The sequence below is a fragment of the Dendrobates tinctorius genome, unplaced genomic scaffold (genome assembly GCF_039654945.1).
Source record: "Dendrobates tinctorius isolate UK_male_01 unplaced genomic scaffold, ASM3965494v1 ptg000179l, whole genome shotgun sequence".
Taxonomy (NCBI): Eukaryota; Metazoa; Chordata; class Amphibia; order Anura; family Dendrobatidae; genus Dendrobates; species Dendrobates tinctorius.
The window spans coordinates 3,829,863-3,852,413 of record NW_027361846.1 but is presented as its reverse complement, the minus strand read 5'-3'; the positions used below and the strand labels follow the sequence as shown (position 1 = coordinate 3,852,413).

General features: G+C 49.1%; 1 protein-coding gene across 1 annotated transcript in view; it reads left to right on the top strand.

The window, feature by feature from the left end:
* LOC141054879 (SCO-spondin-like) overlaps positions 1-22,551 on the top strand; it is a 463,576-nt gene that overhangs the window by 5,173 nt on the left and 435,852 nt on the right. The window contains exons 2-5 of the mRNA XM_073551763.1: positions 12,255-12,443; positions 12,603-12,746; positions 17,106-17,271; positions 22,110-22,125. Coding sequence (XP_073407864.1) covers positions 12,255-12,443; positions 12,603-12,746; positions 17,106-17,271; positions 22,110-22,125 — 515 coding nt within the window. The remainder of the gene's footprint in view (positions 1-12,254; positions 12,444-12,602; positions 12,747-17,105; positions 17,272-22,109; positions 22,126-22,551) is intronic.

Below are 22,551 nucleotides of genomic sequence, written 5' to 3'. Positions count from 1 at the left end.
AAACAGAGGAATGGAGACATGTGACCCAGAGAAGCAGGAGGATCAGGAGGCAGTCAGCACCCATACTGCTCAGAAACCAGTACCAGGCTCTCACGCAGGAGAACGATGAAGAAATACATCAGGATAAGACTTTGCCAACAAACAGCAAACTTGTACGCCTTCAGAGTCCTCCTGGATGGAGAAAGAAAAATGTTGTGAAGAAGAAACGGAGAGTGGTGGTCATGGGGGATTCCCTGTTGAGAGGAACAGAGGCCGCTATCTGCAGACCGGATATAACTACAAGAGAAATGTGCTGTCTTCCAGGTGCAAAAATTAAAGATGTGTCTGACAGGATATCAGGACTCTTCAGACCTACAGATGACTACCCATTCCTGCTACTACATGTGGGGACAAATGACACCGCAAGAAACGACCTGGAAACCATCTGCAGAGACTTTGAAGACTTAGGCAAGAAAGTGAAAGAACTGGGAGCGCAGGTGGTCTTCTCTTCCATCCTCCCAGTGGATGGCCATGGAACAAGGAGGTGGAATAAGATTCTGCAGGTGAACAACTGGCTACGTCGATGGTGCCGTCAGCAACGATTTGGATTTCTGGATCACGGAGTGAACTACTTATACGATGGACTACTTGCTAGAGATGGGGTGCACCTTACGAAGACTGGAAAGCATGTATTTGGAAGTCACCTTGCTACACTTGTAAGGAGAGCTTTAAACTAGAACAACATGGGAAGGGAAGGAAAAGACCAGAAAAAGCCATACACCTGACAAATGCTATTGAGAACTCTGCTATTAGAAGTGGAAAGGAAGAACAAAGACAAAAGAATCTAATTAATAAAAATATTGGAGAAAGAGAAACCAATCACAAACTAAAATGTTTCTATACTAATGCACAAAGCATGGGCAACAAACAAGGAGAATTGGAACTACTAACACAGGAAAAGAAATATGATGTCATTGGAATCACTGAAACTTGGTGGGACAATACACATGATTGGAACACAAGACTAGAAGGATACAACTTATTTCCAAGAAACAGACTTGATAAACGAGGAGGAGGTGTTGCATTGTATGTTAGAAACGCGTATATCTGCACAGAGATCCAAGCTTCAGAGACTGGGAGTTCTGTGGAAACTGTTTGGGTAAGAATACAAGGACAGAACAATGGAAAGGACACCATTGTAGGCATTTACTACAGGCCGCCTGTGCAAGCTGAAGATATGGATGAACTCTTTATGCATCAAATGGCCAAGTTCTCCAAAAAATATGACATAGTTGTCATGGGAGATTTCAACCATCCAGACATTTGGTGGGAATCTCTCTCAGGCAAAACTAACAGGTCAAGGAAATTCTTATCCTCTCTTGCTAACAACTTTATCTTCCAAAAGGTAGGGGAGAAAACAAGGGGAACTGCTACCTTGGATCTAATCCTTATAAACAGGGAGGAAATGGTTGAGGAGGTAAAAGTGGCTGGGACCCTAGGAGGTAGCGACCATGCTATTTTAGAATTTTGGATAACTAAAGGAGGAAGACCTGTGAAGACTCAGACGTCAAGGTTAGATTTCAGAAAGGCAGATTTTAAGGGATTCAGAAAGAGAATTGGAGGGATCCAATGGCTGGATATCCTTAAAGACAAAAATGTCCAGGAAGGATGGGAAATCTTGAAAAATGAAATTCTCAAAGCACAGTTGTTAACAATTCCGAAAAGAGGGAAGAATAGGAAGCATTTAAGGAAACCAGGATGGATGAACACAGAACTTAAGCACATGCTAAAAAGGAAGAAAAAAATGTTTATAAAATGGAAAGAGGGAGGCATATCTAAAGAAGAATATAATGCTGTCTGCAGAACCTGCAGGGCACAAATCAGATTACTAAAGCTGAAAATGAACTGAGGCTTGCAAGAGATGTCAAAAGCAATAATAAAGGATTTTGGGGATATGTCAAAAGTAAAAGAAAAGTCAAAGATGCTATAGGATTTTTACAGGATGAAAATGATGAAATGGTAAGACAGGATGTTGAGAAGGCTGAACTTTTAAATTCCTATTTTGCATCTGTTTTCTCTCAGAAAGGAAATGTAACATCAACTGTTATTCACTGTCCTATTAAGGGAATAGAAGAATCCAGGATATCTATAGACAGAAAGATAGTGAGGAAACACTTAGCTAACCTAAATGAATTCAAGTCTCCAGGTCCAGATGAATTACACCCCAGAGTACTGAAGGAGATAGCAGAAGAAATTTTTGAACCCCTCTCCATAATCTTTGAAAATTCTTGGAGAACAGGAGAAGTCCCAGAAGACTGGAGAAGAGCAAATGTTGTTCCTATCTTCAAAAAGGGGAAGAAGATGGACCCAGGCAACTATAGGCCGGTGAGTCTGACTTCTATACCAGGAAAGATCTTTGAACAAATTATTAAACAACATGTATGTCAGTACCTGGATAAGAATGAAGTGATTAAACAGAGTCAGCATGGGTTTGTAACTAATAAGTCATGTCAGACAAACTTAATTTCCTTCTATGACGGTATCACTGATTGGGTGGATCAAGGAAATGCTGTAGATATAGTATATCTTGACTTCAGCAAAGCATTTGACAAAGTCTCTCATACAATCCTTATTGAAAAAATGACTAAGTATGGAATGGACAAGGCAACTGTTAGGTGGATTCATAACTGGCTTAGTGATCGGACCCAAAGAGTGGTCGTAAATGGCTGCACATCCAGTTGGAAGAATGTCTCAAGTGGGGTACCACAGGGCTCTGTCCTGGGCCCTGTATTGTTCAACATCTTTATCAACGATTTAGATGAAGGAATTGAGGGTAAACTGATTAAATTTGCTGACGACACAAAGCTAGGAGGGATAGCTAATACTAGAGAAGAGAGAGAGAGGATTCAAAAAGATTTAAATAAACTGGAGAAGTGGGCAGCAACTAACAGAATGGTTTTTAACAGGGAAAAATGCAAAGTACTACATCTGGGCAATAAAAATGAAAAAAGCATATATAGAATGGGAGGAATAGGGCTAAGTGACAGCACATGTGAAAAAGACTTGGGTATACTAATAGATCACAGACTGAATATGAGTCAACAGTGTGATGCAGCAGCAAAAAAGGCAAATGCAATTCTAGGATGTATTAACAGAAGCATACAGTCTAGATCACGTGAAGTCATTATTTCCCTCTACTCCTCTTTGGTCAGACCTCATCTGGAATATTGTGTCCAGTTTTGGGCACCACATTTTAAAAAAGACATCAACAAACTGGAGCAAGTTCAGAAAAGAGCGACCAGAATGGTGACCGGTCTGCAAACCCTGTCTTATGAGGAAAGGTTGCAGGATTTGGGAATGTTTAGTTTGCAAAAGAGAAGACTGAGAGGAGACTTAATAGCTGTCTACAAATATCTAAAGGGCTGTCACATTGTAGAAGGATCAACTTTATTCTCATTTGCACAAGGAAAGACTAGAAGCAATGGGATGAAGCTGAATGGGAGGAGACACAGATTAGATATTAGAAAAAACTTTTTGACAGTTAGAGTGATCAATGAGTGGAACAAGCTGCCACGAGAAGTGGTGAGTTCTCCTTCAACGGAAGTCTTCAAACAGAGGCTGGACAGACATCTGACTGGGATGATTTAGCGAATCCTGCTTTGAGCAGGGGGTTGGACCAGATGGCCCAGGAGGTCCCTTCCAACTCTACGATTCTATGATTCTATGATTCTATGATTACCGGAAGTGCAGAAGATGACTCACGTACACCCAGCCTCAGAGACACACTGCGCATGACCGGAAGTGCAGAAGATGACTCACGTACATCCGGCCTCAGAGACACACTGCGCATGACAGAAAGTACTGAAGATGACTCACGAACACATGGCTTCAGAGACACACTGCACATGAAGTGTAGTGCAGAAGATGACTCACGTACACCCGGCCTCAGAGACACACTGTGCATTACCGGAAGTGCAGAAGATGACTCACGTACACCCGGCCTCAGAGACACACTGTGCATTACCGGAAGTGCAGAAGATGACTCACATACACCCGGCCTCAGAGACACACTGCGCATGACCGGAAGTGCAGAAGATGACTCACGAATACATGGCTTCAAAGACACACTGCACATGAGGTGTAGTGCAGAAGATGACTCACGTACACCCAGCCTCAGAGACGCACTGCGCATGACCGGAAGTGCAGAAGATGACTCACGTACACCCGGCCTCAGAGACACACTGTGCATTACCGGAAATACAGAAGATGACTCACGTACACCCGGCCTCAGAGACACACTGCGCATGACCGTGCAGAAGATGACTCACGTACACCCGGCCTCAGAGACGCACTGCACATGACCGGAAGTGCAGAAGATGACTCACGAACACCCGGCCTCAGAGACACACTGTGCATTACCGGAAGTGCAGAAGATGACTCACGTACACCCGGCCTCAGAGACACACTGTGCATTACCGGAAGTGCAGAAGATGACTCACGTACACCCGGCCTCAGAGACACACTGCACATGACCGGAAGTACAGAAGATGACTCACGTACACCCGGCCTCAGAGACACACTGAGCATGACCGGAAGTGCAGAAGATGACTCACGTACACCCGGCCTCAGACGCACTGCGCATGACTGGAAGTGCAGAAGATGACTCACGAACACCCGGCCTCAGAGGCACACTGTGCATTACCGGAAGTGCAGAAGATGACTCACGTACACCCGGCCTCAGAGACACACTGTGCATTACCGGAAACACAGAAAATGACTCACGTACACCCGGCCTCAGAGACACACTGCGCATGATCGGAAGTGCAGAAGATGACTCACGAACACCCGGCCTCAGAGACACACTGTGCATTACCGGAAGTGCAGAAGATGACTCACGTACACCCGGCCTCAGAGACACACTGTGCATTACCGGAAGTGCAGAAGATGACTCACGTACACCCGGCCTCAGAGACACACTGCGCATGACCGGAAGTGCAGAAGATGACTCACGAACACCCGGCCTCAGAGACACACTGTGCATTACCGGAAGTGCAGAAGATGACTCACGTACACCCGGCCTCAGAGACACACTGTGCATTACCGGAAGTGCAGAAGATGACTCACGTACACCCGGCCTCAGAGACACACTGTGCATTACCGGAAGTGCAGAAGATGACTCACGTACACCCGGCCTCAGAGACACACTGCTCATGACCGGAAGTACAGAAGATGACTCACGTACACCCGGCCTCAGAGACGCACTGCGCATGACCGGAAGTGCAGAAGATGACTCACGAACACCCGGCCTCAGAGGCACACTGTGCATTACCGGAAGTGCAGAAGATGACTCACGTACACCCGGCCTGAGACACACTGTGCATTACCGGAAACACAGAAGATGACTCACGTACTCCCGGCCTCAGAGACACACTGAGCATGACCGGAAGTGCAGAAGATGACTCACGTACACCCGGCCTCAGAGACACACTGTGCATTACCGGAAGTGCAGAAGATGACTCACGTACACCCGGCCTCAGAGACACACTGTGCATTACCGGAAGTTCAGAAGATGACTCACGTACACCCGGCCTCAGAGACACACTGCACATGACCGGAAATACAGAAGATGACTCACGTACTCCCGGCCTCAGAGACACACTGAGCATGACCGGAAGTGCAGAAGATGACTCACGTACACCCGGCCTCAGAGACACACTGCGCATGACCGGAAGTGCAGAAGATGACTCACGAACACCTGGCCTCAGAGACACACAGTGCATTACTGGAAGTGCAGAAGATGACTCACGTACACCCGGGCCTCAGAGACACACTGTGCATTACCGGAAATACAGACGATGACTCACGTACACCCGGCCTCAGAGACACACTGTGCATTACCGGAAGTGCAGAAGATGACTCACGTACACTCGGCCTCAGAGACACACTGCACATGACCGGAAATACAGAAGATGACTCACGTACACCCGGCCTCAGAGACACACTGCGCATGAGGTGTAGTGCAGAAGATTACTCACGTACACCCGGCCTCAGAGACGCACTGCACATGAGGTGTAGTGCAGAAGATGACTCACGCACACCCGGCCTCAGAGACACACTGCGCATGACCGGAAGTACAGAAGATGACTCACGTACACCCGACTTTAGAGACGCACTGCGCATGACAGAAAGTGCTGAAGATGACTCACGAACACATGGCTTCAGAGACACACTGCACATGAGGTGTAGTGCAGAAGATGACTCACATACACCCGGCCTCAGAGACGCACTGCGCATGACCGGAAGTGCAGAAGATGACTCACGTACACCCGGCCTCAGAGACGCACTGCGCATGACCGGAAGTGCAGAAGATGACTCACGAACATATGGCTCCCCTGAGTCTCAGTCACCACAGAGGTACTGCACCTTCTCCTAAGGTGTGGTGCCCCACCATCCAGGTAAGTTGGAGGCTCCTGACCACGCTCCAACACCTGCATCCCACACATTAGAGTAGTTCAGCAAAACCACATTGCGGCTCCCTGCTTGGAACACGAAACGTGCTGGGAGGTGGGTGGAGTTGAGAATACATAAAAGAGCGGGATGGTTTAGGATTACAGGTCAGTCAGTCAGTAGGAGAGTCAGACGGGGAGTCTGAGAGAGGAAGCCACTCAGGAGGAGTGGGGATCCCTGGAAGAGGGATGGAGGAAGGAGTGCTGCAGCTGCCTCAGTGATCTGAGCCAGCTGGCATGGGAAAGGAAAGTAGGAGAAAGACATTGATCTGAGGCCTGAGCTTCCATAGGAAAGAAAGACAAGTACGGAACGTAGGAATAAAAGGGAACACAGAGGACGTGGGTTAGAGGAAAAACCCTGCCTAGTTGAGTTCCGTCCGGAGGAGATATATGAGGGCTCTGGAGCAGAATGGAGGGCCGGGACCGCGTCCCCGTCTGGACCGGGCGCGGTTGCACCGGCCTCCACCGACGACCCCGGCCGAAACCGGCCTTGCCTGAATCCAACTGCGGTCCACCACATCAACAACTCCGGGAGTTGCGGCTGCCGCTGTGCACTACCAGGTGCCGGGACTGGAACCTCGCCTGGAGGCACAAGGTACGACCACTGCCCCCGACCTGACCCTAGTCTTGGGAACGGAACCCACAAATAGAAATGGCCCAATTGACCTCCGCCGGCGGCCCCAGGCTGCAGTGCTGTCAGCCCAGGTCCCGTTGGACACTGAAGAATCAGTTTCCGAGGAACCAGCGACAGCGCCGGCTGAGTCACCAACAGCAGCAGAAGTGCCATCGGTGGTAGCGGATATGCCGTCCCCGTAGGCAGTAGACGTTTCCATGGCCCTTTCAATTACCCCGACCAGTCCCTATCTCTCCCTGTGGGAGGCGGAGTACATGCGACTAGCAAGCAACCAGCAACAGGATGAAGACACACAAAGTATCCCATCTGGTAGCGGTTCCCAGTCATCAGCTCCCAGAACCCCAGGAGGGGACCACCACTAGTAACCTGCAGTAAACTAACTCTCGTTACCCAGGAGGGTATTTGCACAGTTGTGCTTTGCTTTTCCATTATGTTTTAGGCTAGTTTCACATTTGCGTGTCAGGGCGCAGCGACGGCCTGCGCACGGCCGCCGCTAAGCCCCGCCCCTGCCGCGCCTCCTCCGGTAGCTCCGCCTACCGGCGTATGACGCTGCATGCGTCCTGCGTCCCCTATCTTTATCACTGGTAGACTAGTACGGAACGTAGGAGTAAAAGGGAAAACAGAGGACGTGGGTTAGAGGAAGAACCCTGCCTAGAAGTTCTAAGAGCAAGGCCGGGGCCCGGTCCCCGAGGTTGTATGGACACTAATGGTTCTGCAGCAGACACCGGTGGAGTAGTGGGCTGTAAATGCACTACTCCCATCTAAGACGTGGGGGCACAACAGCAACACGGATAGAGAGCCGGGACTCAGGAGTAAGGAGTCCCCGAAGCAGGCTACAGCTGTCTGCCGTACAAGTAGAGTTCTTGGGAACATCTGTCAGGAGGAACTCCAGTGTAACTCAGTACTAGGAGATCTTCACACTTAAAGGCGCTATAGAGGAGACGTTCAGAAAAGGCACATAAGTTGGCGGAGTGTGGAAGGGAGCATTCCATCTTGCCTGGAGGTTGACTGAGTCCCTGACCCGGAGGACACGGCACAGAAGCGGGCACTACCGACTGTAAAGCTTTGGAACTACATGCCCTGGTGTCCTCCATTCCTTCCTGTGTCTGTCCGCCTGGCACTGCTACATCCCCTTTGCCAAACACTACACCATCTAAGTGTCCCCACATCTACACTGCCCTGGGACATCAGCCCTCCCTGTGGAGCACTGTGCATGACCTGGAAGTGCAGAAGATGACTCACATACAGCCGACCTCAGAGACACACTGTGCATGACAGGTGGTGCAGAAGATGACTCATGTACACCTGGCCTCAGAGGCGCCCTGCACATGACCAGAAGTGCACAAGTCGGCTCACACTCGGTTTTAGTGGTGCACTGTGCATGACTTGGAAGTACAGAAGATGACACATGTTCATCAGGTTTCAGTTGTCTCTGAGCATTGGGCCATCAGTAGACTCTGCATACTGGGCCATCAGTAGACTCTGCATACTGGGCTCTTAGCATAGGGTGATCAGTAGGCCCTTAGCATTGGGCGATCAGTAGGCTCTTAGCATTGGGCGATCAGTAGGCTCTTAGCATTGGACGATCAGTAGGCTCTTAGCATTGGGCGATCAGTAGACTCTGCACATTGGGCGACCAGTAGCCTCTTAGCTTTGTGCGATCAGTAGATTCTGCGCATTGGGCAATCAGTAGTCTCTTAGCATTGGGCAATCAGTAGGCTCTTAGCATTGGGCGACCAGTAGCCTCTTAGCTTTGTGCGATCAGTAGATTCTGCGCATTGGGCAATCAATAGTCTCTTAGCATTGGGCAATCAGTAGGCTCTTAGCATTGGGCAATCAGTAGGCTCTTAGCATTGGGCAATCAGTAGACTCTGCACATTGGGTGATCAGTAGGCTCTTAGCATTGGGCGATGAGTAGGTTCTGAGCAGTTAATAATCACTAAGTTCTTAGCATTGTTCAATCAGTGGGATCTGAGCACTGGACAATCAGTAGGCTCTTAGCATTGGGTGATCAGTAGGCTCTTAGCATTGGGTGATCAGTAGGTTCTGAGCAGTGGGCGATCAGTAGGCGCTTAGCATTGGGCGATCAGTAGGCCATTAGCATTGGGTGATCAGTAGGAACTTAGCACTGGGTGATCAGTAGGTTCTGAGCATTGGGCCATCAGTAGGTTCTGAGCATTGGGCCATCAGTAGGTTCTGAGCATCGGGCAATCAGTAGGTTCTGAGCATTGGGCCATCAGTGGGCTCCGAGCATTGGGCGATCAGTAGGTTCTGAGCATTGGGCCATCAGTAGGTTCTGAGCATTGGGCCATCAGTAGGTTCTGAGCATTGGGCCATCAGTAGGTTCTGAGCATTGGGCCATCAGTAGGTTCTCAGCATTGGGCCATCAGTAGGTTCTGAGCATTGGGTGATCAGTAGGCTCTGAGCATTGGGCGATGTCAGGAAATATGAAGTATTTCTTATTGTTCTAATTACACCTCCAGAACTTTCCGCTGCATCTACTGGGTTTGACATGCTGCCCCATCCCCCATTAGGTTGTGCTATTAACACTGAACCCCTCAGACTACATCCCCCTCACGAAGCGGCAGCCGCCTCCTCTTTCCCCCTCTTTCTAGAAAAAACAAAAACAGGCAGAGATGCTTCCCTGTCTAACTAGGCCTCAATACAAATGCACTGACAGGGTGCAGCGGACCCAAGTATAATGGCGGCTGCACAGGTGCAATAATACCTAATGAGACAGCCAGCCTACAATCAGGGATTGGCCGTGTGTCACACCAGTGCAAAAAAAAATATTAAATCTTTATGTGGCAATGTTCACACAAGGAATGCAGAGCATCTGGTTCACAGCCTATTAATGACACCCTATGGCGGACTGCCCAGTGCTAACTATAATGCATCCTGTGTGAACAGAGGTCACAGATTACTGAACCATTTAAGCCCAACTGCACCCCGAAAAAAATATGTAACGTGCACAAAAACATCTCAATATATGTAAGGTATTGGTTGATATTCTGGCCATAACACGTAAGCTGGCAACCCGCGTCAAGGGTCCTTACACTTGCCAAAAAGAGGAAAAAATCCTCCAATATTCAAGAAAAAACAAAAACAGGCAGAGATGCTTCCCTGTCTAACTAGGCCTCAGTACAAATGCACTGACAGGGTGCAGCGGACCCAAGTAAAATGGCAACTGCACAGGTTCAATAATTCCAAATGAGACGGCCAGCCTTCAATCAGGGATTGGCCGTGTGGCACACCCTGTTGGAATGGCACATAGCGGCAGTCTCTTTGCTTGCGTATAATTCTACCCCACTCTTGCCCCTCCCTCGGGAATGTGGTTTGTGATCAGGTAACTCAGTCTTTGTGTAAAAGCACATGGTTCCTTTGTTTATCTCAGATTGAATATAATAACGCAGATTAGACATAGAGGCAGGAAACTTATATTTTTGGCATGTGCATAATTAGAGCTATCCACAGGTGGGTTTTGAAACTTCGGCGACCACCAGAATCAGAGAAATGCATTTCTACCCGACCGAGCCACACAGCCATGGCATGTTTAGACTTAAATGAAAGGTAATTCTGTCAGAAAAACTATAACACTCCGCCATCACGCTGGGAGCCTCGCAGCCAGAGTTATGGCTCTCATAAGTTTAGTAACTTTCAAAAGGTGAGTGCATTCCATAGCTCCACCCACCCAGTGAGGTCACCCAGGGAAAAGTATAAGGCTAGGATGCCTAATTAGGAATTTGTCCTTTTCCCTGGGTGCCAGCTAGGAAGCTGTGCTGATAGACCATTTTCCCTTGGGGAAGGCGCCCCTCCTCCACATGACGTGCCATTGACTGAGATCTGTAAGTTTCATATTTTAATCCATTTTATTTTGTAATTGCCTGTATATACTGTATCTTGTCTCGTTTGTAACATCTTTTATATTTTCGTAAACACTGCCGAAGTTTTCTGGAGTAAATCTATAAAAATGTACTAGTTTAGTTTTCCTTGCTCTATAATGTATTGTCACGACCTCCGCGCTAAAAATTCCGCAACCATGTGGGTTGGCTCCTGACCCGATATTGATTTTAATGTAGAATGAGGAGCTGGTGGCAGCACAGTGTTCTGGAGTATTGGGGAGACCCTGGCAGTGACAGAACGGAGGTTTTATGTGCGTATTTCCTGCCTGAGTCTGGGGACATATGTACCACCCTCACTGCAGAGTGCCAAATAGCCAGTACACGGCAAGGCAGCCTTAGGCTCTTAGCATTGGGCGATCAGGCTCTTAGCATTGGCCGATCAGTAGGCTCTTAGCATTGGCAGATCAGTAGGCTCTGAGCATTGGCAGATCAGTAGGCTCTGAGCATTGAGTGATCAGTAGGCTCTGAGCATTCGGTGATCGGTAGGCTCTGAGCATTGGGTGATCAGGCGGCTCTGAGCATTGGGCGATAAGTAGGCTTTGAGCATTGGGTTATCAGAAGGTTCTGAGCATTGGGTGATCAGGCTCTTAGCATTGGGTGATCAGTAGGCTCTTAGCATTGGCCGATCAGTAGGCTCTTAGCATTGGCAGATCAGTAGGCTCTGAGCATTGGGTGATCAGTAGGCTCTGAGCATTGGGTGATCAGTAGGCTCTGAGCATTCGGTGATCGGTAGGCTCTGAGCATTGGGTGATCAGGCGGCTCTGAGCATTGGGCGATAAGTAGGCTTTGAGCATTGGGTTATCAGAAGGTTCTGAGCATTGGGTGATCAGGCTCTTAGCATTGGGTTATCAGAAGGTTCTGAGCATTGGGTGATCAGGCTCTTAGCATTGGGTGATCAGTAGGCTCTGAGCATTGGGCGATTAGTAGGCTCTGAGCATTGGGCGATCAGTAGGCTCTGAGCATTGGGTGATCAGTAGGCTCTGAGCATTGGGAGATCAGTAGGCTCTTAGCATTGAGCAACCAGTAGGCTCCGACCACACCATGAAGGCCTCTATATATGATACTTTATAATTTCTCTTCATCCCCCACCATTCACAATGATGAGATCGGATGATTCTGTAATCGATGGTTCATTATAATGATTAACCGCTGATATAACATATCATATACGGTATGTCAGTAATGTTGCAACTCAGTAGATTGACCTTCCTCTGTACTATTTCCCATTGACAGGCGATGGTGCGAGCGCACAGTGCAGGTGGTGGAGGAGGAGGTGGTCACCCCCCGCAGGGAGCTGGAGGTGCCATGTCACAGCCTCTATCAGTACAACATGGAAGGCTGGAGACTGGACCAGGAGAAGATGAGGCTCCAATATGGAGGAGACGTTGCGCATGGAGACACCAGCATGTGCTTTATATACAGGTCAGTATCCTGTGACCCCCGAGACGGGCGGCGCCTCCTATGTACCTCGTCCCTCACTCATTGTGTCTCATATCATGTGCTCACCAGCAGTGGTCAGCATATTGCCCTACACCCATATATATTATATGTGTATATGACATCGCTCTGCTCCTGTCCTAGGCCACAGTCCACCAGACCAGCTGTTGGGAACCGGAAAATACGGGAGTGCTGCGAGGGCTGGACTGGTGAGGACTGCACACAAGGTATGTCATCAGGGATCGTGTTTGCTGCTGAGTGCTGGACGTGCGATGTGCTGGACACTGGGTGAATATGTGAGCTTGGATGATTGGTGTTGGGCACTCCGGTTTACACACTCTAGGATGGCATTATTGGTGTTGGGCACTCTGGTTTACACACTCTAGGATGGCATTATTGGTGTTGGGCACTCCGGTTTACACACTCTAGGATGGCATTATTGGTGTTGGGCACTCCGGTTTACACACTCTAGGATGGCATTATTGGTGTTGGGCACTCCGGTTTTCACACTCTAGGATGGCACGTGATGCTCATTGCTTGGTACTCAGTGCCGGGGACTCGAGGCTAGACATTTGTGGCTGATACTTGGAGCTGGATATTTGGTCGACAGTCTGTGCTTGCTGGTTCAGTAGTGTATGCTCAAGGCTAGACGATCGGTGTTGGAAGCTGAGTGCTGATGCTCCTTGCTTGGCACTTGAAGCTTGTGACTGGGTGCTCGGTGCAATTGGACTCTCAGAACCCGGCAATTGGTGCTCAAAGCTCTGTGCTTGTTGATGGAAGTTTTATGCTCAGTGTTAGACACTGTACTAGATGTTCTTTGGTTGTTATTGGGTGCTCGGTGGTGTTTTCTCTGTGCTCGGTGGTGTTTTCTCTGTGCTCGGGGGTGTTATCTCTGTGCTCGGTGGTGTTAGCTCTGTGCTCGGTGGTGTTAGCTCTGTACTCGGTGGTGTTATCTCTGTGCTCGGGGTTGTTTGCTCTGTGGTGTTATCTCTGTGCTCGGTGGTGTTAGCTCTGTGCTCGGTGGTGTTAGCTCTGTGCTCGGTGGTGTTAGCTCTGTGCTCGGTGTTAGCTCTGTGCTTGGTGGTGTTATCTCTGTGCTCGGCGGTGTTAGCTCTGTACTCGGTGGTGTTAGCTCTGTGCTCGGTGGTGTTAGCTCTGTGCTCGGTGGTGTTAGGTCTGTGCTCGGTGGTGGATTGTCTGTGCTCGGTGGTGTTATCTCTGTGCTCGGTGGTGTTAGCTCTGTGCTTGGTGGTGTTAGCTCGGTGGTGTTAGCTCTGTGCTCGGTGGTGTTAGCTCTGTGCTCGGTGGTGTTACCTCTGTGCTCGGTGGTGTTAGCTCTGTGCTCGGTGGTGTTAGCTCTGTGCTTGGTGGTGTTAGCTCTGTGCTTGGTGGTGTTAGCTCTGTGCTCGGGGTTGTTAGCTCTGTGCTCGGGGTTGTTAGCTCTGTGCTTGGTGGTGTTATCTCTGTGCTTGGTGGTGTTAGCTCTGTGCTCGGGGTTGTTAGCTCTGTGCTCGGGGTTGTTAGCTCTGTGCTCGGTGGTGTTACCTCTGTGCTCGGTGGTGTTAGCTCTGTGCTCGGTGGTGTTAGCTCTGTGCTCGGTGGTGTTACCTCTGTGCTCGGTGGTGTTAGCTCTGTGCTCGGTGGTGTTATCTCTGTGCTCGGTGGTGTTATCTCTGTGCTCGGTGGTGTTATCTCTGTGCTCGGTGGTGTTAGCTCTGTGGTGGTATCTCTGTGCTCGGTGGTGGATTGTCTGTGCTCGGTGGTGTTATCTCTGTGCTCGGTGGTGTTAGCTCTGTGGTGGTATCTCTGTGCTCGGTGGTGTTAGCTCTGTGCTCGGTGGTGTTATCTCTGTGCTCGGTGGTGTTATTTCTGTGCTTGGTGGTGTTAGCTCTGTACTCGGTGGTGTTAGCTCTGTGGTGGTATCTCTGTGCTCGGTGGTGGATTGTCTGTGCTCAGTGCTGGACTTGATCTGGTGGCCTTTTGCTTTGTAGTCTGTTTCCCTCTCTTTTGAGCCACAGCCTAATTCGTCTATGTCCAAATGCTGATGGTTTTTTATCCTTGTGTAAAGTGCGCAGGGCGGTAGTCTTGGGCAGGGGCTGCTGTGTTCCCACACCCTGGCAGCCTGCTCTCCTATGCTATGCGTGTGGTGCGTAACACTCAGGTTTTGGTCACAGGCCTCTGCTGTCTCCGGTTCTTTAACACAGGAACCGCTGCACATACATCAGGAGACACCCACATTGTTTTATAAAAGAGATTTTTACTTCACTGTCCATTTTCATCATATTAAAACATTGAGAAACAATTTCAGCAGACAGAAAGTGACATATCAAACCGATAAAATGGTATATTGATACCCCAGATGGTGGACAGATATATGGACTGATCGCAATATAACATGAAAACCACAACCACAGAGGAAGAAAAAACGATCATCTAGTCCAAAATGCTCCAATATATACATTTTTATTAAATTAATTACAAATATAGCAGCAAGTGTAGGGTGGTACAAATCAAAGTGCTCTGTGCAGTTAAAAGAAAAAACAGACAAGCGGGACGCAGGCGTGCTGTCTAAATAATACAAAAATTATATCTAATATTATTGTATATGAGAGGTAACAAGACCCCACTAGGGTTAATATAATATAATATAAATATATCAAAATTCCCTCAAGGATATTAGCATACCAATCCTAATTGTAACACCTAAACAGCAATCATTATAACGTGATTTCATATAGTATGAACCAAATTGGAGACATACGGCTCCCAGTACATACCAAGTAACGATCACCAGGCCGCTGGGGAAATAGTAGCGAGAGGGAATGGAGACAGCCACACACCGGCGTCACCCCGACGCGCGTTTCGGCGAGCCTTCGTCAGGGGGCATGACGTAAGTGAATGTGCAGGGTTTAGAAAGGAAACCGGGACCAATCGTGAGAAACCGGCTTCCACTTTGCGAGCAGTGTCCGATATTGCCGCATGCACGGCCGTTTATGTGTCTGTTACAAACATCATTCTAACTAAGGGCTCCCCCTTCGGTTTACTCCCTACTGTCTCCCCGGTTGTCCGCGCTGTGTTGAGATCTTCCGGCGCACTCTGGGTTGAGACAGTGGGAGTGTCCGTGGTGGTGGTTGCCCGAGTAACGGACGTCACTTCCGGTTTCTCACGATTGGTCCCGGTTTCAGCATTTTGGACTAGATGATCGTTTTTTCTTCCTCTGTGGTTGTGGTTTTCATATTAAAACATGCAGTATTGGAATTGGAGACAAACTTTTCCGTTCTCAAAATCTATAGCGCAGCACATATTTTTATATGAGCTGTTTGCTCGCCTTGAGCTATACCTTCCCCCACTGGCATCTCCAGCCCCCTGGGTTACTCCGTCTGGCTCCGCAGCTTCCATGAGTCCTCCCCCAACACCCGTACGCGATTCGCCGTCTGGCTTCTGCCATAGGACGATAATGAGGCACTCCTCTCAGCGCCTCCGGTGGGCCGCAGGCCCCAGATGTTCCAGGGATGTCCGCTGACGTTTGTGGCTGACGTATTCATGCTGCTAAACAGCCCGTGCTCTTCATGCTGTCTCTGGCCTCGAAAAACAAGGAAATAATTCCCTTTAGTTTCACTAGCTCTGAACTGAAGCAAATTCTTGATCTGCACATGCGTCATTTCCGGCGCCATTTTCTTGACGTCCTGCACATAGGATACCAGCTACTACTGTGCACACACCGCTCACACAATGATGGCGGCGGCACAGAGTTTTAAAAAGGAGGCAAGTGACTGAATAATCAGTGACCAGCACTAGAAGCAGAGGAGGCCTGTGCAGGGCGGAGAGCGAGCAGAAGACTCTGCCACCACGACCCCAGGCACACAAGACGCCATTTTATGAAAACTTCCTTAGGTCAGTATTAACCAACCACTGAGCAGATCCTTCACATCAGATTAGTCAGCATCACCGCGCCATTACAGCCGCGCCTCTAGTGTATAGGGCTCCACCCCGCTGACTACAGGCACTATCTTCTACAGTGTGCTTAGAAATCCCTGTTGGCGAATTTATTTGGGTAAAATGCAATTGCAGTGATTCTTCTTCCCATGAACAGGAAAGTGTCCGCATCCAGAACAGACTGAGAAGTGGTAATTATCCCAGGGGGTCTCTCCAGAGAGCGCTTAAGATTGTGGAAGAGAAGCCGCGTGATTCTCTCATAGATGTTGAACCAGTTTCACATAATGCGATTTCTTCTACTAAGGCTATCGGGTCTAACTCCAGATCTAACTCTAGTTCTCGTAACCATGGCCCTACTTTAGAGCTCACTTAGAGCACTTTTTAAGTCCATCTCAGACATGGTGTCTTGTAACTTAAATTTACTTAGGAGTGATAACATCATGGACAAAATTCTTGAAATTGGGATCCAGATCGCTTCCAGAAGGGCTCCGACACTTGGTAATTTCTTGTCACCAGGTTTTCTCAGGGCTAGTAAACGCACTAAAACTAACTGGTGGGCAACTAAAGGTTTTTCCAGATGTGGTCATTTTCCTGGCAAAACTTGCTCTTATTCCACTTACCCGCTGTCTTCTTCTAATCGCATCACTAATACGGCTTTTCTCATTCATGACTATTTGAATTGCAGTGCAAATCATGCGGTGTATATTCTAGAATGCAAGCAATGGGTTCTACCATCAGGAAATTGAAAGAACACATTCGAGAGCGCATCTATGATGTCATTAATCCTACTGTACGTAACGTTTCTAATGTCTCCAAACGCTTTATTATGTCACACAACAGAGATTTGTCGTTTTCCAATGTGTTTGCTATGGAACAGGTAAAAAGCCATGCACGAGGAGGGAACAGAGAGAGACAACTACGAGACACAGAAGCCTTATGGATTCTTCTTTTGGACTCATGTGTTCCCACTGGATTGAATTTACGGAAAGAACTCATGCTGCATTATTGATTGTGTTAGTTTAATATGGTGGTTTTAATAGTGTTTCTGTTGTTTCACATGTTAATTAATTAGCGCCACCTGTGTGTCCGAGTTATATCCTCACACCCCTTCCCTGGAGCTATACGGAGTTTAAGAACTTTTAGTTCGAAACGCGTTCAGTGTCTCCTCAACCTTCCCTCCGGTTTTCCGGTCGGGTTTTTGCATTTTTCATGATCATTTTATGGATACCTGAATAAAACGTCTTGGATTTTACCCTTTTGAGCTGGGAGTAACGCAATGTGGAGTGTAAACCCAACGATCCGGGAGCCTGTACGGATCACCCGGACAGAGTTTAAGCCATTTGATGAGGCTTCTGGAGATGTGGAGGGGTTCTTCAAAGACTTTGAGCAGCAGTGTGTTGTGATGGAGGTGCCCCACTCTGGCTGGATGCGTTTGTTAGTGGGGCTCCTGAACGGAAGCTTGGCGGAGGCTTACCGAACCATTGATGCACTGCGGAATCGGGATTATAACATTGTAAAGCAGACTATCCTGGATTACCATGCTATCACCCCAGACTCATATAGGGCCAAGTTCCGAGACCTCCCATGCACCACGGGGGGATCGTTTAGGATGTATGCACATAAGATGTCCGAGGCATGTCGGAGATGGCTGGAAATAGAAAACGCCTTTACTGTGGAAGATGTTATACAGGCGTTCCTTATAGAACAATTTCTTGCCAAGTGCCCTGCAGAGGTACGGGAATGGGTCCGGGAGCGCACGCCGTGTACCGTGGATAGAGCTGCAGCCCTGGCCGATGAGGCCCTTACTATCCGACCGCAATGGAGGAGGCTTATGGATAATAAACCACAGCCTGCTCCCGCGCCCCGTCCCCCTCAGACTATATCTGCCTCTACACCCAGCAGCAGACCGATTGTCATGCCCGCCATGTCCGTTATGCCTGTCATGTCCGTCATGCCCGCCATGTCTGTTATGCCGCATAACCCCTGGAGCAGTGTGCACGTGCACCGAACTATCATGCCCACCATGTCTGGTATGCCGCATGACTCCTGGAGCGGTGTGCACGCGTGCCTTACCTCATGTCTGCACGCCGTTGCTTGGTGACCATCCGTCTCTGCTCTGATTCTGCAATCCTCTGTATTCCTGGTGCCCCTGATCATGTGACCTTTCCTATGTTCTAGCACTGTCTGATTCTGCAATCCTCTATGTATTCCTGGAGCCCCTGATCATGTGTCCTTCTCTATGGTTCAGCCCAGTCTGATCTAGCAACACTCTCTATGATCCTGGAGGATCTGAACCAGAAGTCCTTCCCTGATCCTCACCCAGAAGTGCAGGTGCTATGGTGCTATATCAGACCGCCCCTTCCTATGGTCAGGGCCTGAGTATCGTGTTGCTTCCCTGCATGGCTGCTTGGTCTGCTGGGTCGCTCCCTGTATTCTGTGCCCCTTCACTCTGCCCTGTAGTGCGTCCCTGCACACGCTCTGTGCTTGTACTCTGTCTCTGGTCCCGTGCCTTGTCTTGTGTTTGTCCTTGTGCCATGTTTTGTCCTTGCTATGCTTTGCCTTGTAGTCCTTCTGGTGTCCTCTGCCTTGCCTGCTTTGCCATGTCTTGCCTTTGCTATGCTTTGCCTTCTGGTCCTTCCTATGTACTCTGTCTTTGCTTGTTCCTCCTCTCTTACCTATGGTGCTCTGCAGTGCCTCCTGGCACACGCACCATTCCACCTCACTTACCTTTTGTGCTCTCTAGCACATTTCATGGCTAGTCTCAAGGCTCTTACTTGACCCGGCTCTGGGATTCGGCCTACGCTCCGCTGCTAGCTCTGTTCCGTTCTGACCTGACTCTGTGTTTCTGCTTATGTTCCGCTCCATGTTCCGTACTCTGTCTAGCCTTGCCTTGTTTCTCGCTTTGCCTCACCTTGTTTCTTCGTGTGCCCTTTGCCTGCGCCTGGCCTTCCTAGCCTCCTGCTTGTGCCTCAGCCGTGCTCATTGGTCAGTGACAGCTGTGTCACCTGCTTTGCCCCAGCCGGGTTCGCAGGAGTCTTGCCCGCCTGTTTGTGCTGCAGCCCGACCAGCTAGCCAGTGCCCAGCCGTGCTCTCTGTGCTTCCTTGCATCTACGCTGTCTCTGCACTGTGCTCTCCGTGCTTATCTTAGCACGGGCAGGCCCTCCCCTGCCCGTGGCATACCTCCCCGTGCTTCTGTAAAAGTACGCGCAGGTCTAGCCATGTACCCTGTCGTGCCCTCTAGCACGTACAGGTCCTAGTCTGTACCCTGACCCTGGCGTGCCCCTCTGCACACGCAGGACTCTGCCCCTGACCCTGGCGTGCCCTCTGCATGCGCAGGACTCTGCCTTGACCCTTGACCCTGGCGTGCCCCTCTGCACGCGCAGGACTCTGCCTTGAACCTTGACCCTGGCGTGCCCCTCGGCACGCGCAGGACTCTGCCTTGAACCCGACCCTGGCGTGCCCCTTGGCACGTGCAGGACTCCACTTTGTACCCTGACCCTGGCGCGCCCCTCGGCACACGCAGGACCCTGTCTTGTATGTTGAACTTTGAACCCTGGCGTGTCCCCTACACATGCACCGTCCTTTGCACGTTGAACCTGGCGTGTCCCCTACACACGCACCTTGCCTTGCACCTTGCCCTGGACCCTGGTGTGCCCCTAGCACTCATCCTGCCTGGAATCTTGCCTTGGACCTCGTCATGTTCCCTAACACGCACCATGCCTGGAGATCTGTCGTGCCTCCTTGCCTGAACCCTGGTTTGCCTGTTGGATTCCTGGAACCTGCCATCCCTGCCAGAGATCGTAAGCATGAAGACTATAGACTGATACCCCGATCCCTGCCAGCCGTCCGGAGTCCGATGCCATTGTGTTCTTGCTGGTAACCGGGCTTGCCTTCTAGCACGTACTATTCCATGGACCTTGGCGTGCCACACATGCACCTTGCTTTGTTTTGCCTGTTATCACGTTTTGCACCTAAGGTTATCTTGAATATGCCTTAATGAAGATACCTTGAACTTATGTCTTGTCGTGCCTTGTTTCCTGCTCGTCCCTGGTCATCAGTCAGTCGTACCTGGTGTCTACTTGAGCCGGCCATCTGGTGCCAGCAGTCATGGTGGCTCACCCCCTTGGTCTTGCCCTGACACTCCCTGTATAGGGGGTGGTTCCTCACGCCCTAGGTGGGTGGGTGCCACGACCCAGAGGGTCCACTCTAAAGAAAAAGTCGACTCAGCGTAAGCTGACCTTGTCACACTGATGACAATCACGCCTCACAATCCTGGGCCCCAACAGTTCCGACCACGACCTGGGGGTATCACAGAGAGGAGATGGGTGTAGGCAACCTGGGCATTTGCGATCCATCTGTCCCTCAAGGATTCATTGGGAGCCCCATGCATCCCCAACTCGTCCAGTGCATCTTGTGCACTCCATCCTGCCTGAGGAAGAGTTACCACCACCCCCACTAGAGAGGACCACCAATCCGGGCACCATACATACCCCTCCTGAAATGTACGAACTCTGGCCTTTGTCCCTCAGAAATACAGAGCAACGGCAACGCCACCTGTAGGATGTCTTAATTGATGGATACAAAGTGTTAGGATTTAGAGACACGGGGGTATTCTTGACTATCGCTGACCCCCGTGTGGTTCGACCTGAGGCAATTTACCCGAGCCCAAGAATTCCCATTGTAATGTCAGGGAGTGTCCGCAAATATATACAGCGAGCTTTGGTGTGTTTGGATTATGGTTTTGGAGAAGAACTGTGTTGGATTGGAGTTATGGGAGGACTTCATGCAGATATCCTCCTTGGAAACGACATTGGGGAGTTAGTGTCATTTTGTGGGAGCAGTCACCCGACTACAGGCCCTTCAAGCACCATGACATCTGGACCTCACCGGTGAGCAATCTGTTTGGCCAGAAGGTCCGTGGGTCTCTCATTCTTCTGAAAGAACAATTGCAGGGAGATACAGTTAGGTCCATAAATATTTGCACAGAGACAACATTTTTCTAATTTTGGTTCTAGACATTACCACAATGAATTTTAAACAAAACAATTCAGATGCAGTTGAAGTTCAGACTTTCAGCTTTCATTTGAGGTTATCCACATTAACATTGGATGAAGGGTTTAGGAGTTTCAGCTCCTTAACATGGGCCACCCTGTTTTTAAAGGGACCAAAAGTAATTGGACAATTGACTCCAAGGCTATTTCATGGACAGGTGTGGGCAATCCCTTCGTTATGTCATTCATTCTGAATTGTTTTGTTTAAAATTCATTGTGGTAATGTCTAGAACCAAAATTAGAAAAATGTTGTCTTTGTCCAAATATATATGGACCTAACTGTATTGCAGACATCGGCACGCCCATCACTCCCTACGTTCTAGAGCTCAGAGACCGTCTCGCCCAGCTACCTACCTTGGCTAATGAACATCCGTGAATGGCCCAGTCCAGTCAAAAAGCCTGACATGACTAACGCCAGGACCCGGAATTTATGGAAGGACAACAAGTGCATATGATTACTGCAACCCCTGCCACTGTATAAAGAACTACTGTATAAACAGTGGAGCAATGTGGACTAAAGTGAGCAGGCCAGAGGTCTGTGTAGACCTCATGGCGTACTCACTTATTAAGAGAGGGGGGAGAGGTTGTGATGGTGGGATATGGTATGTGAATATCATTTTGTTTGTATTAATATTTTACTGATTTTCATGATGTTCTCTTGTAGGATGAGTTGTTATTTGGTAATTGATGAATGGCTGTTGTTGCCATCTGATATCAGCTCCTACAGTCCTGTATTGTCTGCTAATATGCTAATGACATATTCACCTAGCTTGGTGAAACAATGAGCCCCCTGCGACCCCTTCCCTGTCCTGTGAATGAGGAGGGGAACTTTTAAAATATCAGTGAGGTGAGACACAATCTCAGATCCTGTGTGAAACTATGCTGTGAACACAGCACCTCAGAGAGAAAGAAGAGTTTTTGGACTGTGTTATCCTCTGTCTGCTGGATTATTGGAGAGTATGTGGACTGTGTTATCCTCTGTCTGCTGGATTATTGGAGAGTATGTGGACTGTGTTATCCTCTGTCTGCTGGATTATTGGAGAGTATGTGGACTGTGTTATCCTCTGTCTGCTGGAGTGTTGGACTCATTTCCCAGGGCTTTTATC